The 19,813-nt window shown below is 42.3% G+C and overlaps 1 protein-coding gene across 1 annotated transcript in view; it reads left to right on the forward strand.

Moving 5' to 3' along the window:
• The window catches only part of cpne5a (copine Va), a 61,174-nt gene that overhangs the window by 24,888 nt on the left and 16,473 nt on the right, over nucleotides 1-19,813 (forward strand). Inside the window, exons 7-13 of the mRNA XM_071518125.1 lie at nucleotides 7,172-7,235; nucleotides 11,618-11,721; nucleotides 12,003-12,107; nucleotides 14,982-15,023; nucleotides 15,446-15,521; nucleotides 18,332-18,385; nucleotides 18,970-19,031. Coding sequence (XP_071374226.1) covers nucleotides 7,172-7,235; nucleotides 11,618-11,721; nucleotides 12,003-12,107; nucleotides 14,982-15,023; nucleotides 15,446-15,521; nucleotides 18,332-18,385; nucleotides 18,970-19,031 — 507 coding nt within the window. The remainder of the gene's footprint in view (nucleotides 1-7,171; nucleotides 7,236-11,617; nucleotides 11,722-12,002; nucleotides 12,108-14,981; nucleotides 15,024-15,445; nucleotides 15,522-18,331; nucleotides 18,386-18,969; nucleotides 19,032-19,813) is intronic.

The raw sequence follows: 19,813 nt of genomic DNA on the forward strand, positions 1-19,813 counted from the left end.
GATAATAGTGCAATACATTTATTTCCCCGTACTTATAATGGGGGGCCTCAGGTGCAAGAGCCGGCAAGGACAGTGGAAGTTTTTACTCTGTAGATAAGCTTAGCTGATTTGTTTTGCACTTAGAGCAGACAGTGTTCATTTCTGTCATGGCCACAGGCTGTCATCTCCCGCAAAGGTGAGAAAGAATCCCTGCATCCCCATCGCCCCGGTAAGAGCGCTCCGCTGCCCCAGTTCAACACCTTTATGTTATTAATCTATTCAGCAGCCAAAACAGGCAGAAGGCAATCTATAGTCAGTCGTAACCACGGCAGAAGAGGTCAAGGCGACCCTGTGTAACATGATTACAGATATGAATTCCATCAGTCACCGCCCAGCGCCAGGTGAGGGGGCCAAAGGTGCGGCGGCCTCCTGACACTGTGAGGATATGAGAAAGGAGAGACGACTGTGATTTGATGTCATGCACTCACAGAGGGAAAGTGGTATAAAATGCTACCTACATCATACGTTTAATATCAGTGTGCCTGTCAGAAAGTGGGTATCTCTTTTGGCCTCTGATAGAGTGGGATGTTCTGTTCTTGCCGGGGGGGAAATTGAAATGGGCGTCGGGCAGCTTGTTACGTCCTCTAGAAGAGGGAATGTCTTGTTGGCAAGAGAGAACAGAAGAAGGGAAGTGAGTGAACTCACTGTCATGACTTTGAGTAGTTTTAGTCCAAGAATGAAAGAGAAAGTGTCTTTCTGATTGACAGTTCCACTTAATCCTCTCCTTCACAGTCAAAAGTTTTTTAGTGCTTGCAGGTGGTTGATGAATGGCTCATTTATTTAGCCTGACAATAAATCAAACATCGATACGGTCATTAAAGCCCTGTACCATAATTTATGTAATCAAAACTTCAACAATCTCATTACATCTTGAAATATTACTTAACACATTTCAAATTTAATTGTATTTCATATTGAGTGTTAGTAATTAGTGGGTACATAAGTGGCTCCAAAACTCCCACATTTACACACTTAGGTTCATTGTTTGAAGTTGTGATAATGAAGCTAGAATATTCAGTAAATAGTAAAGAGTCAAGAAGTTACACAATATGACTGCAACAAAACAAAGAAAATGTGATGATTATTTATCTATCTATCAAGACTTTGATATTGCATAAAAAGGTAATGATAAGTGCAGCAGTTCAAACAAAATCCTGTATATCTCTAACATTGTCAGCAGTTCTAATGGCTTGCACCTTTCTTTCCACTGGCAAAAAACCCCCAAAACTGAACGTATTCTTTGCTCTCTGTTGTATATCCATTTTTCACCAGCTGACATTTTTCTGCAGCAGATTTTATGCCTTATTTACTTTCTTTGTGCACATTCTAACAAAGCTTCAAAGAGCTTAGCACAGTTTGCCTGTAGCTACCTGCTTTAAACCCATACGGAAGCTTCTCTCGCAGCGCCAGTACGAAGCTGCTCTCTCTTGCTCTTTGAGAAACTACATATTCTAGTGTCCTTTTGAATTAGCCGACTGCACTTTTCATCCCCTTTTTTAATCCTGGTGAGGTGAAGGATTATGGATGTTTATCGGTGTATGAAGATCAAGGGGATTAGGGGTATAATCCCATTTGAACCCACATAGAGTTTTGGCAACCTTGTCTAATTCTGTTCTACTATGATCTGCCCACTGCCCCAAACATTTACTGTGGCACAGAGCCAGATTATCAGTCTACCCTCCATCTCTGTTTATCTTTGACTCAACTCAAACCAGTCAGATGCTCATTTACCCAAATCCCCTTGTCATCCAATGAGATTCAGCAGATTCACTGACCTGGCCTATCTCATTGAAATAAGGTTTTATTACATTGGAAATCACAGGTTCTTATAGCTGTGCTTGTGAACAATGTATTTGTCTTATTCCCATCTAGGTGTGAAATTGCAAAGTGAAAATCTTCTTAATGTGGTAGCATTGCCTGCATTGCATGGTGCCTAGTAGGAGAATATGGAGACCCACACTACAACAGCCGAAGCGAATAATTTTGTTCTTGTTGCATATTATCGAGCATGGAGCCGTCCCCTGCTCTCATATGCGTGACACGTTGCAGCGTTGTTAAATATCAAGATCATTTCTCATCCTAATGACCCAATGTGAACAGCATCAACAATTGCTTCCTTCTCCCTCTCCTGACTTTAATCTCACCAACCTCCATTCACCCCACCTTTATGGTAGGTAATGGAGAATATAGCAATTGTGAATCACTATTTCACGACGGCAACCACCTCTAGAGAAGGAATTATAGTGGCCATATATTTAGCCTGAATATCCATAGTACAATATGTCATGCTTTGATGCTGTTTTATTTTTTGCATTAATGACTTGAATGTGCTCTCTGCTGGAGAGAAAAGGACCCAACGTCCTGCTTGGTATTCTGCAGAACAACAAAATCAGAAACTTCAGCCAAGTAATTGTAGTGATGCTGAAATACGCTCCTTGATCTCTTTCCTTTCACTTGATCAAATAGAGAAACTGTCAAGACCTGTGGCTATAACTCTCTGTTACAGTGAGAGCCAAACACACAAGAACAGAGCAGCTCTTTATTGGTATGACTTCCCTGCTCTCCAGTCCCTCCCCGGTACAGGCAGCCATCATGCTACAATGCTCGGATTTCATTTCTGTCTCTCCTTATTTGTTTTCTTTATGGTGTTTTGTTTGATCCTCTGGGTTTCTGTAGAGAGGGAGGAACAGTAGGGGAGCTAGCTAATGCTAATTTGACTGTGAATATGAAACCCACCTGAGGTTTTCAGGGAACATCATGGACTTCAACTGGCAGTAGGCTGGTCAGGACCATATGGCAGAGTGTCTGTTGGGTGCCAAGGGAAACCTGCAACTGACTGTATGAATTATAGAACGCTTTGAATAGTGTTAAGTGTCATAACTACTTAGCATGTGGTTAGTCCTGTCACTATGCACCTGTATTGCTGAGATGCTTGAAGCCCTAATGCCTTTATTATATCACATTAACGATTCACCAGAAGCACAGAAGCCATGGATGATAATAGGCAGTCATCAGTCATCTGAACAAGACCACCTCATGAAAATGCCATGCTATTGCCTGCGCTTAACTCGCTGAATTGAGATGTCATTACCGCTCCTGTAAACGCCGCTTTTGTTCCTCTCAGTTGATTGTGTATTGCATCAAACCAAATTGCCAAATGGAATTGCGGAAATGCTTAAATGTTCCATCCTTCAAATATAGATGTTAATCCCTTCACTCATTCAGTCGCTCTCTTCAGTCTGAACTGGGACCAGGTCTAGGTCAGTGCTCCTCAACCTGGGGGTCAGGAGATAATTGATGATTTAGCCAATAAACCAGCCAATAAATCAGAGTGCAATGTTTGAAATTATATTTTTCTTTTGGCTGGTTGGGTGCCAAAATTCGAATGCAGTGAAGCAGCTTTTGCGTAGTTAACACTCTTTAATGTATTATTATTATTGTGAATATCATCTGCATTGTAGCAAACCACTCAGGCAGGCTAGATTTGAACTAATTTGTACCAGTGTCAAGCCAGCCAGAGTCAAAGAAATTGAATTCAAAATAAACCCTCATTGATAAACACAAGGTACCAAAATGAAAATTAAGAATACATTTGAGAAGGAGTCTGTAGTAAATGACTGTGTTGCTGGAGGCGCTATGAAGCAGCTGTTCGCTAATTGATATGGAAATGTGATAAATGACATGCAGGAGAAAACCTCTTGCTTTCAGAGTCAACGTCAACAGCTACAAATATATAGCGAATAAATGCATAATTCTACAACAGTTGATTTATGTTGTTTTGATGTCAAGTAAAACTGTGACAGTGTTTTGGCTGTCTGTGCTAATGCCTTGCCCAGAAGAGTCGCTGCATCAGTACGTCCATGACAGTGTCTTCACTGACACCGAGCTACTTTCCTGTCTTTCCTGACTAGAGTTGTTACATTACTGTCACAATATTAGAAATAGAAATTTAAATAGCAAGTACTCTACCCAGTTGATTGTAATTTATTAATATTGACCAAGTAGTGTCATTGATTATCAGTTCATGATGAAATGTGAATAAACCAATGACGAATGCAATATTTGATTATATCTTCACACAAACCAATCCATATTACGTTGCCACAACATGCAAACTACCAACTGACAATGTTACCAACTTACATCATAGCAACGTATCATTTCACATTTCCGGTTGTGATGATGTAAGTTGTAACGTCGCCCCGATGAAACTTGGGTAATCTGTGGTGACATCATTTGTTAGCTGGAAGGGCCCCGACGTTAAACAGCACACAATGTTTTCTTGTTGTTTGAACATAGTTGTTTAAATATTCAAATGTTCGAGCAGCAGCAGAATCAATGGGGAGCGTGAAATATGACACAGGTGTACATGAGCAGCTGATTGAGCCCAACATTGCCTTGGAGCAGTCAAGCTCACACTGTGCATCAGACTTGAGGTGTTGTTCATAGCAGATAGCCCAGGAAATGGGACAGTGGCAACACATTTCACATAATTTCATCATCAAAGCATTCCCCATTGAGGAACAGTCAGTGAATGAGTGGTGAGCGAGGAAGGCCTCTTGATGCAGGACACTTCTTATCACTAGCAGCCACACCTCTATACTGAAGCTAAGAGAACCAGCAGAGTTAAAATGAAATATTTGTTATTCTCTGCGATAAAGTGGAACCCGTGTGTCGGATATAAAAAGACAGAAACTGCATTAATCCGTTCAGTACTTGCTTGCTCTTCATGTTAGCTGACCTTTGCCACAGAAAACTGCTGCACTCAATAATGCATGCCTGATTGAAAAGACCACCGCCCTTTTTGGTACCTTTTGTCTCCTCTGCTGCAGGAATTAGTGGTGGGGGTGTTGGCCGTGACAAAGATTGACCTGTCTGTAGCTGAAATTTAGCCCTCATTGGATCTCATTTCCCAGTTTGATAGTAATATCGGTCCTTGTCGTGACCCGAGGGAGATGGCTTGACCTGTCGAGTGAGTAGGGTTTACTGCCCTCACAGGTAAAGAGGTTTACTGCCTATTTGAGGCATCATCAAGCTGCGTGGTGGCGACTATTGAAACATCAATAATTCAAGGACAATTAATTCACCTTGAGATTGGTCTCTAAGGAGCAGGATGATAGGAGCCTGACAGAATGAAGTGTGCCTGCCCTCTGAGGGTGTGATGGCTTCATTTTGCACTCTTTATGTGCTGAGATACTTATAATTCTTTGGCACATACTGATAGATAATACAATAGTTGTAGTTGATGCTTTGGTCAGTGGATTTCGATTGAGATATTGATCAAACCTGATTCATCAGGAGGCACAGTTACTTCATTGAGCATTATATGTGCTATGGGTCTGGGAAACCTCACAGAGACCAATGAAGGTTAATGGAAAGGCCCCTTACTGTGTCTCTTAATAACACTTAAATCACTTGGGTCCCGCACAGGCAGATAAGAAGGAGGAAATCATGCTCTATCTACTAATATGTCCCTTGGCACGACTGTTGTTCTGCCGTTTCAGGTTCATGCTTTAGAGTATCCGTGCAAATAATGTAAGCTTCTGCTGCTTTAGTGAAAGACTGCCTCTCCTTTAATAGCGGTGCATTTCCATTGATAGGTACTGTCAGTCAGATCAACTGTCACAGCTTGATGAGGATCTGAAGCAAGGCTGACCTTCTAATGATTGGTCTCCAGCTAGGGCCGTGGCAGGACTCCCGTGTAATTTCCTTCTTTATCCGGAAAGATGACACGAGCGTCAGCAGCTGGAGTGCTACTATATGATTGGAAAGTAGATATCCTGTCTTGCTCCGTGTGTTGGAGTGCGGGTGGCATGGGCTCTGCCTGCTCACAGCTGCAAAGGGTGCTGAGAGGCAAGAGAGATTGGATATCAAAAAATCTCATTTTGTCCCGCTTCAAAAGATCCAGCCAAATAACATTTAGGATCGACTCTAGAGCAATGCTGTCTCTCCTTGTTAGCGTCGCTGGATTGGCAAGCTACTGGAGAGATGATGTATAGGAGAAGACATCTGGAAATACACGCATACACACACGCACGCACACACACACACACACCCCACACAATACAGAGTTGGATCTGCCTGCATGTTTCTGTTTACTGCCTGATCGAGTCAGAGAAGCTCCCTTGTGCTATCATATGTCTTGATAATCTGTTGGAGCAGGAATCAGTGGTAAACAACCACAGACCTGGGGAGCTTTCAGCGCTCAGTCTGGTGCTGGCAAACAGGGATCAGAGGGCTTCTGTGTCTCAGCAGTTTGCTTCCGTATTGCACTGCAAAAAACCCAAGAGCCTGTATCATTATTTTAAGATGCTTCAGAACTTGTTTTTACAGCAGTAAAACACTACGTGTGCTCATAAACACTGTGACAGTGTTACTCTAACATCCCATAGCCATACTGCATTGCAACAAAGCTTTTATGTAAAAATACACCCATCTTATCATCTTAAATCATAGAGTGGGGCTGCAGCAAAAATGAGCATCCCATTCTCACTAATTGAGATGCCGTATATTTGCCCTATTTGCTGAAATTTTATTTATTGAGGAAAGTGAGGAAAGGTCACTGGTGGGAATACTTCTTGGCGTACAGAAAGTGATGAAATGAAACTTAAGAGTGAAAGCTAAAACTAAACAGTAGTTGGGTAGCAGAAGAAAGTCTCTGGGCAGCTTACCCAAAGGCAAAGGCAAAGGCAGCGGCACTGGAGCACACACTGGGTAGCTCATGTTTTATTTATATTTATATTTATATTTATATTTATATTTATATTTATATTTATATTTATATTTATATTTATATTTATATTTATCGGTCCTGAGAGCATCAGTCCCCCTGTGGGTTGGGATGAAATGCGAGAAACCTTCATTGATTAAGCAGTTAGGTAGATTACCATTTTCATCTCCATCAGCCACTAAGAAGAAGACATTTAGGTCCAAGGAGTGTGCAGTTTACTGACGTTACTTTGCATGATTTTGGGTTGTTTTTTTTTGCAGTCCTGAAATTCAAACAGTTACCTCTCATTGCCATTTGGGCTGTTGACATGCAAAACTACCTTGTGCAGTTTTAAGGTTGCTCTGTAAAGAATGTTTGTGGTAAAAAAAAATGAATGCTATCTGTTGTTTGTTTTTTTTGCAGTGGCATACCTGGAAAGAAATGTGGGACCATTGTCCTGTCTGCTGAGGAGTTGGGAAACTGCAGAGTAAGTCCTAAGTATTAGCATTTTTGTTGTCCAAGTTTTGGACCAGTACATTTTTTCTTCTGTTTACAGTGCAAGTTTCATAAAAAATATTTGGCAGTGTTCACATAGGCTGAACTGATATGCAAACCTTAAAGACGTTGACTTCAGTAAGATATATTGTATCTTAATTGAACATATTTACTGTCACTGGTAGATTATAGCATGTCGCTATGCGATTTTATCTGACTTGCTGAGGTGAAATGGGCTGTTTAAAAGCTTTGACTTCAGGAAGATATATTGCATCTTAACTGTACATATTAAACCAGCAGATTACAGCATGTCACTATGCAGTTGCATCTGACATATGAAAATTGTGTACATAGTGAACATGCTATGAGTTTGAATAGCTATTTAATGAGCCCATGTTCATTCCAATCACTGGAACGGGCATTACCTCCTATGTGTGGTGTGTTAATCCATGAATCAGTGTTAATAGCCTGTGTCCACTAATGCCCATTGGCTTTCTCTCTGCACTGCTAAATGAAGATAGTAAATAATCACATTATAGTGCTGCCAGTGGAGCTGGAGAAAGTAGCAAGACTTATTGGTCAGAACAATTGGCCTCCTTCAGAGGCTGTAAAGCAAGCCATCGAGCTGCAGCTACTGTATAAATGTTTTATGATATCCTAAAGCATCCCTAATGCATCCAAGCTTTGTAACATATTAACTCTCTATATTAGTCAACATCTTCCATAAATGCTGAGCGAAATGCACTTTATTCCCTTGGTCACACAGTAGCTGTGCCTGACTTTTAGAATGTTTTTTGTTTTGATACTAACAGCATAATCCATACTCTGACAAATAAACAACCTATTAGTGTGACACAGAGATATCACACTGATAATAAAACAGCCACAGTAACCATTAGTGATTTTGTCCTGCTTGACTGAAGTGCCATTGCTTATAGCCAGCGAGCACAATGAAGGGCTGCTGTGATTCACCAGGTGCAGTGGATCTGCGATGATAGGAGTTAGCGTCATCACTGCCAAGCACCACTCCAAGAAGTGATTTGTAATATAAATGCAAATGATCATTACTGGTACAAGTGACCATTTCCTCTCTCCCAGAGTCGATTAGAGAGACATAGACTTGAAATGTCACTCCGAACCTGCCATGTTTACACAGAACTGAAATCTGGTTAAAGTAAAGAAAGGAAACTATAAGAAAAGGCACATTGTGGGTGAATAGCCTGCGCTGTCAGTAGAAGTCCCACACCTGTGAATTATAACAATTTGGAATTGCTATCATCCATCAGGATGGTGTTTACTCTGTAATCCACCTGTGAGCTACAAATGGTTGCTGCTTCCCCTGAGGTAAACATCGCTACTCTTGTTTGGGGGAAGCGATACAGCAGCTCGGGTTAGATAGGGAGTCGGCTAGGGAACTTCTGCAGGGACCGTTAACTGAGAGGCAGGTTGGCTCTCACCTTGGCGCTGGATTTGCCAGGTATCATTAGACAGAGCAACAGCCCCAGCATGGATCAAAGGCTCCCTCTTGGCTGTCGTTATCTCTGGCACATTTGACGTGCTGAGCAGCTAGGCTTCAGCGGCTGGCTCTCTCTCAGTTCCTCCTCACAGTCCAGCCGCGGCTCTGGCTGATTCAAATCTAAACCACACAGTCCTTTTCATATGACAGCACTAAACCACAGGGAGTTTTATTCCTGCCTGATTATGCATTCAGTGTGGTGCTGGCACAGTACTGGGAAAGGTACAACAGTATAGTGTATAAGAAGGTAAACAGAGTATGACCATCTCTTTCTCTTGAGTATATGAATACACTCACTTATCCGTTTACCATTCACTTAATATGGATCGTAGCATCACAGCAGCGTATTCCTGCACTTGCCAATCAGCCTAATTACCATCGACTTTTTGGATGGTAAGGTTATAGTGTATTTCCCTCAGCAGTATACCCACTGGTAATATGAAAATAATTAACCTTGGCAAAGTACACTTCCGTTTACCAACTTAGTGGGAAAAGGGAGTTGTGCTTTGTTTTGTTTGATTTTCATATAGTTTGTGTATGTAAAAATGTTCCTCACATTAACAAAGATCCTTCACCTGAGGCATACATTCATAACACATTAGGCACCAACACGGAAATGAAAGGAATCAACTACACTGAGGAATTGTGTTAATTTCTGCTTCATATTATCCTCTGGCCCATCATGATTCATTCGATGATACATGTGACTCTGATATGGCTTAAATCCAAATGATGTGAGTTAATATCATGTGAATTCTCAAGTATTGACTGCATTGTTTCATATTTCCAAACTCCCAGTCCTTTAAGGGGCTAGTCCCAGTCTTTGAAAGCGACAGTATGCAACGCCATGCCACTCGCCCCATGCAGTGAAATCTTGGTAGACCACCGCAGAGGGAAGAGGGATGTAGACTACATTGAAAATCCCCCTGGTGCTCCACACCCCCACTGACTGGTGAAATGAATGTTCTGCCTTTTTCCCCACTTAATGAGAAAACACTGCAAGGCACCAGAGTCGGTGTGTGTTATCTTTGCCTAATGAAGGCTTATAGCACCATGTCGCTATGATACCGTAATTGTAGAGGCTGAGCAGGACAGTCAGTGTTATGCTTCGTTTTACCAAGATGCTGCTATTTTTGCTAAGTGCTTGGATAGCTGACTTTTGCACAGTCTCCTCTAATGTGATGTGGTGTTTTTTGAAACCGTAAAGCAAGCCGCAAGAGGAACCTGGCTGCACAAACTAAATGTTCTTGCAAAACACCATCAAGGGGGAACTTGACACCCGTTGGTGCCATACTGCACAGTAGATGGTCTTCTAGTTTAGCTGATCCGTATCCAACTATGCAAATGGGAAAAGTCAATTTTCCTTTAGCATACTCTCTACCATTATTGTAGAATGGGAAGAAAGAACTGTGTTGGTTTATAGACTGAACCTCAGAAAATAACTAAAATGACGGTGGGAAATGAAAATATATATATACAACAGCTCTGGTCCATTTAGCCACCACTGACTGTTTTAATCAGCTCTTCACTTTGTTTTTCTTCCCAATAACAAGTCTTGTTTTCAACAATTCCATGGTGTTGATTGGAAACAACAGTGCTAATCAAAGCAGCTCCATTTTCAGGAGAACACTTTGAGAGAGTTATTTCAGTATGTATTACTTCTACTGGCACCCAGTCTTTCTTTCAGCTGTGGCCGTAAAGAAAAGAGCCTCTGCTTTGGTCTGTGTGATACTGTGTCCAAGGCCTAGAGTAATGTGCTGTGGGTTAGTGAGAGGCAGGTCAGAGGCACAGCCAGCCACACTGATGTGGGTCAAAGTAATCGATGGAGGCCCCGCATTACCACTCCAGCCCAGCACCACACTGATTCAGATTTAATAGCTGCATTTCACAGCCTAAAGGCCCACCTGGGTAAGAACAGCCCTTTCTATTTGTATCCGCTGATTGAAGGTATCGCATTCTGACTGACATGGCATCTCAAGCTCTAAAATATAAAGGTGAAACACTCAAGGTCCAACCCTGGAGTAGTCCCACTTGCATATAAAGCACAGCCTCAGACTTACAGGGGCTTCAATGTTTCTAAAAAAGGAGCGTAGAAGATCATAAGCTTGAGATAGAGGGTGTAAGCGATGGATAATTCTCTGTAGGCTTTCCTCTGATGAGATGTGAATGTTTATCTGTAAAGGTGTGCAAAGAATTAACAATGCTTTTTTTTCCCCCCGTTGTCCAGTATATGCCCATTATGCAGCCTCCTTATTATACAATACAGCCTAATACCTTGACCACAGGGACACTCTTTGGCACCAAAAGCATTTATGGGGTGCATTCATTGTCCTTGTAATGGCAGAGCACAGTGAAATGCTGCCTAAATGAGTATAATTATGGTAATACCAGCCTTTCTAATGTATCATTAGCTGCACTCACACCCTCCACATCCTTTTTGTACACAATCCCTCTCCATATGTGGGATTTTAGAATCCATTTCTGTGCCTCTGTATGGACTCTCATACTGTTATAATTAGACTCTGTACAACAAGGTGTTTTCAATTTGATATCCCCTATCTCATCCACAGTTGTTATGCAGGACTTGCATAATAAAGAAATGATAATGAATGCATTTGCTCTATGCTGGTTTTGGAAACTAGAGCACACTGGCTGGTTTCATTCTAGACTTATTAGAATTCAGTCAGCACTTTGCTCTTATTTTGGTGCTTCAGTGCTTTTATATCTTGGCACACAGCATATATAAACAAACAACAGGAAGCAAACAGGGGAAGAAGCATGGATTTACAATGTCCTCCCATTCTTTGTGTCTTTATATTTCTCTGACTGACAGTCTTTCTTGTTTTCTCTCTCTCTAGGATTGCGCCACCATGCAGTTCTGCGCCAACAAACTGGATAAGAAAGACTTCTTCGGAAAGTCGGACCCGTTCATGGTCTTCTACAGGAGCAACGAGGACGGCACGTGAGTTTGTCCATCCTTTGGCTCTGTTCTCAGCAGCTTTTCATTTTGACTTATCAAAGTGAGGTATAGGAGGGCTTAGTGTGGAGATCAAAGGGGAACGCAGTGGAGGTCAAGAGAATTGGATTGGGATTACTTGAACTCAGCTGCATACATATAAATTGATGTGGAGACACAGGCATGCTCCCAAAGCAAACCTATAGTGGGAAGATTTATTATTGGGTTTTGCTTAGTAGAGGTGTGTGTTTTAGGATCCTGTGCCCTGTTCTGCCCCGTGTCTCCAGGTTCACCATCTGCCATAAGACCGAGGTGGTGAAGAACACGCTGAACCCTGTATGGCAAGCCTTCTCCATCCCTGTTAGAGCGCTCTGCAACGGAGACTATGACAGGTAGGATGCAGGCTGATGTTAATAAAAAGTGTACACACACATACACACACACACATACTTTACACACACTCAGAGGGAGTGGGAGGAATCCATGCGATTTTTCAGGGGAAATCAAAGCCACGCAGAATTTCAATATGTCGTGTAATCATTTCAAAATGGGTTGTGCTCAGCAAATTTAGACACCATCGATTTTCTACTGTTATTTTATCTGCCGCTCAAATAGAGAATTATTATAGCCCTATCTCTGACTACATGCTAGACTTGCCTGGCCGTTCATTGATTTGTCCACAACTGGCAAGAGCATTTCAGATAAGTCTCTGATTGGCTTCTCCAGTGGCATCTTCTATCTTATCTGAATCTCTACAGAGCAAAGGGCCTAGCAGGAGTGCTGACAAGCAGGAAGACTCTTGGCAGGAAACATAAAAAAAACAAAACGTGTGTGATAGAGGAGTGAGAAAGAGACGGAGAAGGAGAGTGGGAGGAGGAGAGGAAGAGGAAGAGCGGCTGCATATTCTGTAGATGCTGGTCTATGAGACAGGTGGTTGGAACATCAGAGGAGCACTGCTGTGTGTGTGTGTGTGTGTGTGTGTGTGTGTGTGTGCACGTGTGTATGTGTGTGTGTGTGTGTGTGTGCAAAAGCATGAAAGTGTGCAGAACCAGACAGCCATGAGAGTCTGTAGAAGCAGTCAAAGAACACATGTCAAGCCCGGCCCTCTCTACCATCCTGACACCCCGAGGATCCGGGGTCTGGGTGTCAACAGAGGTTCTTTTCACCGCTGCTGTCTCCGCTCACCTGTCCGGAGAAGCTAATTGGGTCAGACAGATGGAGTGGAAGCATGAAAGACCGCTGATTCCTTTTGAGGATTTTGATGGAGAGGGGATTCTATGGCAATTTAGTGTCTCGCCTAGTTTTCGGTACAAGTATGAAGTATCTACAGTATCTACAGGTGGTGTATTTTGACGTGCTTCCAAGATCTATACGGCAGACTAGAGGCTTGCCAATTTTCAGTCGTTGGGTTCACTAGTGCTCAGCAAATCAAATTTCAAACCGCGTTTAAAATGTAATGGTTCAGTAATAACGATGGGCTCGACCTATGTGAAGTGATATTTGCTAAATTATCTCTGAAGGAGGCGGGCTTAAAATGCTGCGTTGATTTTGAGGCTTGTAGTCTCTCATCCATTCAGCGTCCATGGCCCAGGCGTTTGTCAAAAGCACATCGTTTTCTACTTTCATGTCATGCAGAGTTCACAGAATGACTGCTAGAGGTTATCCCAGTTAGTATTCATTCCTGGTTTTCTTGCCATTCCTTTTGTTCTGTGCTGTATTTTTTTTCTCATCTTGTGTGATTCTTAGGCATGAAATGATCCTGGGTATTGCCTCTCCACAGCCGTGTCCTTCAGTCTCATGTGGAGCTGTCAAATCTCCTGTAACAGTTTGGCTTTAATAGCTATCAGAAAATGAAATGCTTCCCCTTTCCACTCAAACATGCAGCGGGCACAGAAACAGAAATGAAATTGATCTGAGGCCTCATTTTCTCTTTCTTAGCCGCGTAGATCTGATAGTTTGGTGGTACTGTTTATGGCCCTGGTTCATTACTGGCATCAAATGACATTGGAGAAAATTGACGTTGACTGACACACCACTAGGGAATCATCTGCCACGCTGGACCCCAGTGTCAAAACACATTAGGTGTTTTTTTTTATCATGTCTGTCAATCAGTCGACGGTACAAGGAAGATTCTATCGCTCACTCTCTCTGACTCTCTTTAATCTGAATAGCTGCTTTATATTTTTTTCAGTGCTATTAAGTATTTAGAAGGAGAAATTAATTGGTTTTCACAGCATAGACACAGAGTATACTTCTTGCCGTATCTCCCTCTGTACCACATGGAGTGCACACGTTTGTTATGATGGAAATACGTTTAGTGCAGACAGAATGAGTTCAGGTCTGGATAGCAGGGCATCCCTCCATTACACTTCCTCTTGGACCCACTGACACATGATTGACAGGAGCTGGGGGTGGTGCGCCAATGATCTTTCCATCAAAACTGGTAGAAAACGACCCATCTCCCTCATTCTCGGTGATTCCTCTCAGGCATACTTAGTTGGTTTTCTCACCTTCCAACTTATTTTGGGAACTTGCAAAATATGCTGCCTCCCAAGAGGTTAGTTTTCTATCTTTGGCAGGTGCAGGAAAAATGCTTCGCCCAAACTTTTGGCATCTATCAACCTGCTCTCTTCTCTGAGATAGTGTAAGGCTCCGGCTTCACACGCAAACTTTGGTTTGAAATTTTAATTCACTGATAAATAATTCGGTAAATTGGGTGTCCTTGTTGCCAGTTTACCATCCTACTCTGAGAAGTTACGCCTTTTTGTTTTTTTGACTAATTTGGCTGTGAGACTGAAACCTCTTTGTGGAATCTTAATGGTCTCAGCCTTAGATGACTGTTTGATTACAGTTTTCAAAGTATTGTCAATAACTAATGTGTTTTCAAAACTGCCCAATCTTTGTGTACAGCACATTGTAATTTGGAGGAAGTAATTGATTTTTTTTCTTTTTTCAGTTTCATAAGATCCCCTGAAAGATGTTTTGGATGCAAAGCAGTTGTTTGAAGAGCGCAGGCTTTCTATGATTGATCTAATTCAGCCTGCACTTAACGATTAATGAGCTTTAATAGCTTGTTTTCCCTGCCAGACCAAACACACACAGTGTGAGTCCGGCAGCTCCTCCTCATCTTTTAATTAGACCGGAGTCATTTCAGAAATGCTCTCTGGGAAGTTTCCCTTGAAGGACATTTAGGTAGTGGCCCACATCTTACATCAGTGTGCTCACACACACAAACACTCTTCCCCCCCCTGTGATGTGTTTTACAGGACAATCAAGGTGGAAGTGTATGACTGGGACAGAGATGGAAGGTAATGACACACACACACACACACACACACACACACACACACACACACGCACACACACACACACACACACACACACACACACATACACACACACAGACAGTTTTGATTACTACTTCATGGCAATGTAATTTAGAATTTTTCTTCATGTCTTATGCTGTCTGAGAGTCTCTCATTCACAATCATCTTAATTTATGCAAATTCTCTAAATCATCATGACAATCTCTTGGCATCAGATCCTCATTAATTTTTTTCACACTCAATAGAAAACCTATCATCAAAACCACAATCATTTAACCATAGATATAGATTAATATATTCCATCTATGTAGCAGTGACAGAGATCTTCAATTCCTCCATCTACAAACCCTTAGAGGTTTATCTAACTGAACACTGTTTGACTTGGTGCTGTCTTTTTCTTCCAGCCATGATTTCATCGGTGAATTCACCACCAGCTTCAAAGAGCTTTGTCGGGGTCAGAGCCAGTTAAACGTGTATGAGGTGAGTGGAGATGGAGAGACGGGGGCTCTCACCCCGCTCAGACACGGTGATCACCCTAAATCCTTATTTCCCCTGAGAGGCAGCGGTGTCACTAGGGCAGGGATGGGCAATCATGTGCCACGGAGGGCCAAAGAGTCTGCAGGTTTTCATTCCCTCCAAAGACAACATCAGCTGATTTCACTGATGAGTTCCTCCTCTCTGGTTGACGGTGTGTTAATCAGTGAAATCACCTGCTGTAGTCTTTGGCTGGAATGAAAACCTGCAGCTATCTGCCCTCTGTAGCACATGATTGCCAATCAATGATGTTTGAGAAATGATTTGAAAAATTAATCTTTTTAAAGATCATGTCTCTGTATGTATCACTGTATCACTATACATAGCTGTTACAAATCTGTGTCTGCATTACTTTTTCCCACTCTCCCTCAAAATTTGTTTACATTGCTTGTATATGCACATTGTGGCTGGATGTCCAGACTAAGCAGAATTCAAATCACAATGCAAACCTTACCTCTGTCATATCTGATTTTGAATATCTGATACCAGTGTGAGCAAAATCCAATTTTTTCCTGTCGCTTAATGCGTCCTGGCATGATTCGATGATAAAAGTCGCCTTAAAGGACAAGTGTATCAGACCTAGCACAGTTGCTGTGTGCACAAAGTTAGGGGACGTATTGTGCGTACATCCTTAGTATACAATCTAGCTTTAGCATTAGCATTAGCATACATCCCCCTCTCATGTACTCACACTGCTGGCTCAAATGATGGAGGTCTGGAGAAATGTATACACAGTTACTTAGAAAAGGGCAGCGACGCTGTGGGCTGTTGTCAAATATCGCTATGACAGAGCCTGGAACTGGTGCTCCCTTGTTTGCTGTCGTAGCAACAACAAGGACGCTGCTACAGTTAGCTAGCTAGTGAATGAACAGCCGCAAACAACAATGGACAACATTAGAGCCTTGATCTGTAATCAGCATACTTCTGGCGAAACAGAAATAAGTCTCGATTCAAAATGTTTAATCCATTTTTATCTCGCTCCTTTAATTTACCCAAAAACTTTGTATATTATCTAGTGTTGTAGGTAAGCTAACAATTGAAACTTGTTCTACCCAGGCATAAAACAAACCGACCAACCAGAAGTGCCGTTTCTGGGGGCTTATGAGAGAATGCTATTTCAAACTCTGAGCTAATCAAAGCTGCCTTTGGCTTAGCAAGGTCTTGTACCACGTTTAATGATGAGAATTTCTCTAGACCTCTGTCATTTGACCTGGAGTTGTGGCTACGTGAGATTAACATCCTTTAAACCTACTTCCTTACTGGCCCTACCTGGAATTAAGCATCTGATAGGTCAAGGGGTGCAGCAGACCGGATGAGGTAGGCCATTAAGGTGATGAGAGTATGAGAAGGAATGCAATAAAACTCGATTTGCATTTTTTCAGACGGTCCTCGGAGGGGCAAATTGGGTTTTACTGTTAGACCCTGGGAGGCTCCTACTGGTCCCTGCTCATTAAAACACTTGCCACGTTACATTAGCCTCTGAATTAGTCATGGAGGTGACTTAAGGAAAAAATAGGGCCAACAGAGAGATTGAGATGGAGAGGGCGAGCGGTAGATGGGGATAGAGAGAGAGAGAGAGAGACGGAATGAGTGAGTAGTAGCATGCAGACTTGCCCTTTCACGCTGCTGACATGGCAGAAGCAGGTGCATTCATTAACCTTCACCAGACCTTTCTGGTTTTCAATAAGGAAAATGAAACAGAACAGCTTCTTCAGTTACTCTTCGCCATGTCAGTCCCCAAAAATCACATTAGTTTCAATATGTGGCCAAGAACTCCATGACATTGCCTTTTTGCTACTGACAAAAATGAATTTGAATAGGTCATGGGCCAATGTGCTGCACCCTTTGTAGGTTCCTGTGTACTCGAATCTGACATGCAAGAAAGCCACAAACATTAGCTCCCTAAGCTGTATCGGAGTTGACAGTAGCCTAATGCTAACAGGGGCAGGTGTAATTGAGAATGATGTCTGTATGATGTAATGTGAACTTGGTAATGAGTGATGGCTGTGGTGCTACAAGGCATTATCTGTATGGGAGGAGATGTGAAGAGAAGCATCAGAACCAGAGAGGCAGAACGGAGGAGGAGATCAGCCCGAGGAGAAGGGGAGAATAGAAGACAGCGGCCTACCTTTGACTTTATTATTCAGCACAGTTTACCCCAGGCTGGTCTTTTATGTATGTGTGTGGACTCATAGAATGAGCAACAGAAATGTTTGACCTTGATGGCGTGCTCCTGCATACATGTTTTAGGCCTCAGGCACTGAATGTACAATTCATTTATGGCAGGGTGTACTATAATCCCTCACAATCAGCTCTCCTCGCTTATTTGCCTTATATATTTATGTGTGTGTATGTATGTAAACACATTATACATTCTCCCATACCAGTACAAATTTGTAATTCTGTCTATGTGGCTACCATTTGTTTATTAGGAATAAATGATTTGGGCAGAGATATGGGTCATGGGTGACTGCGCTCACCAGGCTTGGTAAAGTGCACGTAAAATATACAGTACAGTATACATGCTTTTAAAATCCTCCTGAATAATCTGTATCCACCCGCGAGGCATGATCAATGCTATCTCATTCTCACCTACTACAGTCATTGGATTCAGTCCCCATGCTCCATTACCCTTACAGACATGGAGGAGGAGGAGGACAAAGATGATTTTATTACTCGCCCAAGGCTGGATAAAAAGAATTGTGCTGAGAGTTTACATTATCATTATCCTTCTCTCTGCTCTGCATTGGTACTAGGTGGTGAATGCCAAGAAGAAAATAAAGAAAAAGAGATACATCAACTCGGGGACGGTGAGTCTGAGTTCTGAGATAACAACCAACCTTCAGGTGCACTCACACCTCTGCCCCGCTTTGCTTTTGTATTCATCAGGAAGTTTCCGCTAAGTGGATTGTAGAAGTTCAGCTCCGCTAAGTGTGTTTGTTCCATTCCCAGTCCCGAGGCTTATGATCCAGACAGTGAATATTAGCAGATGGGAAAACGTACTCATGACCCCAAGTCCATAGTAATGCATAAAGGGACTCTTGTCTACAGCCTATTAGTGAGGGCCAGTGACTGATGTTTATAAGTGAGCCACAGCATCGTTACTGCCGGAGCACTTTGGCTGCTCCAATTGAATACGGTGACTGCATAATTAAAATCTGAGGCTAGTTATCCATCACACTGGCCCATCAGTGCGCAGACACATGGATGTTCTCTCAGTGATTGCAATACTAATATGCCGCTGAGCGTCAAACTCATTCTGCCTGGATGAATCATTTTGCGGGTGGTTAGCCCAGGGGTCAGTGGTTAATGTGTAAATCGGTGAATTTTGTTTGCCTTAATTGCCAAGGTGCAGGACAACCATTAGGTAATCTGCTTGGACTTTGTTTCTCAGGTGTCATTGTTGTCATTCAGTGTGGAGTCGGAGCACACCTTCCTGGATTACATCAAAGGAGGGTGAGTTCTTTACATGTTTGTGTGTCAGTTATGGTGTTACTGTATATTTGTGTATTACCCAATTGCTTTGCGCACATTGATTGAACCAGGGTCCTTATGGTCGCAATAACAGTGTAATTGTACTGCTTGTTGGACTGGCTGACCACAGAAACACTGTAACATTTACATTAGAGAGCAGGCACTCCTGCACAACCTGGAGTTTAAGACCCAGATTACAGTACATTTAGGTGCATTAGTCCAGTTCCCTGAGCTCATTCTCTTTCCCATCTCCCTTGCTGCCCCTAGCAGATCTTGGACTAGCACAAGTCCACATTCACTTCAATGTTAAGAACTGCATTTACTTTGAGTGGCCTGGAATTTTCCATATGTGAGCAGAGTGTGTCCCCAAAGGACACTATCTTGTCTGCAGCCTTGGCCACAGTGTGAATGAATATGGATGACTATGATAAAATATGGAGAGGATCGTAGAGCTTAATTAAACCTGTCACATATGTAAATGTTTCTCAATGGATCAGTGGCTGCCCTGGTTTTAGTTTTCTGCTGCTTTGCCACTGATGGCTGCGTGTCCCAGATCTGTCCTATTGGTCTTTCTCTAACTCACACTAATGGACACACATACACACACACACATACACATACACATACACACTCAAGGTAAGAGTGTTTTCATCCTTACCTCTACTGCACATTTTGCCTCAGAGTCTGTGCTATTATCAAATCTGTCCTTTGAGACATGATAGGAAAACTGGGGGAAAGAGAGGGGCAACTGACAAGCAATAAAT

The sequence above is a fragment of the Centroberyx affinis genome, unplaced genomic scaffold (genome assembly GCF_046629955.1).
Source record: "Centroberyx affinis isolate AG114_WGS23_722 - 3 ecotype Tasmania unplaced genomic scaffold, CSIRO-AGI_Caff_v1 ptg000555l_1, whole genome shotgun sequence".
Taxonomy (NCBI): Eukaryota; Metazoa; Chordata; class Actinopteri; order Beryciformes; family Berycidae; genus Centroberyx; species Centroberyx affinis.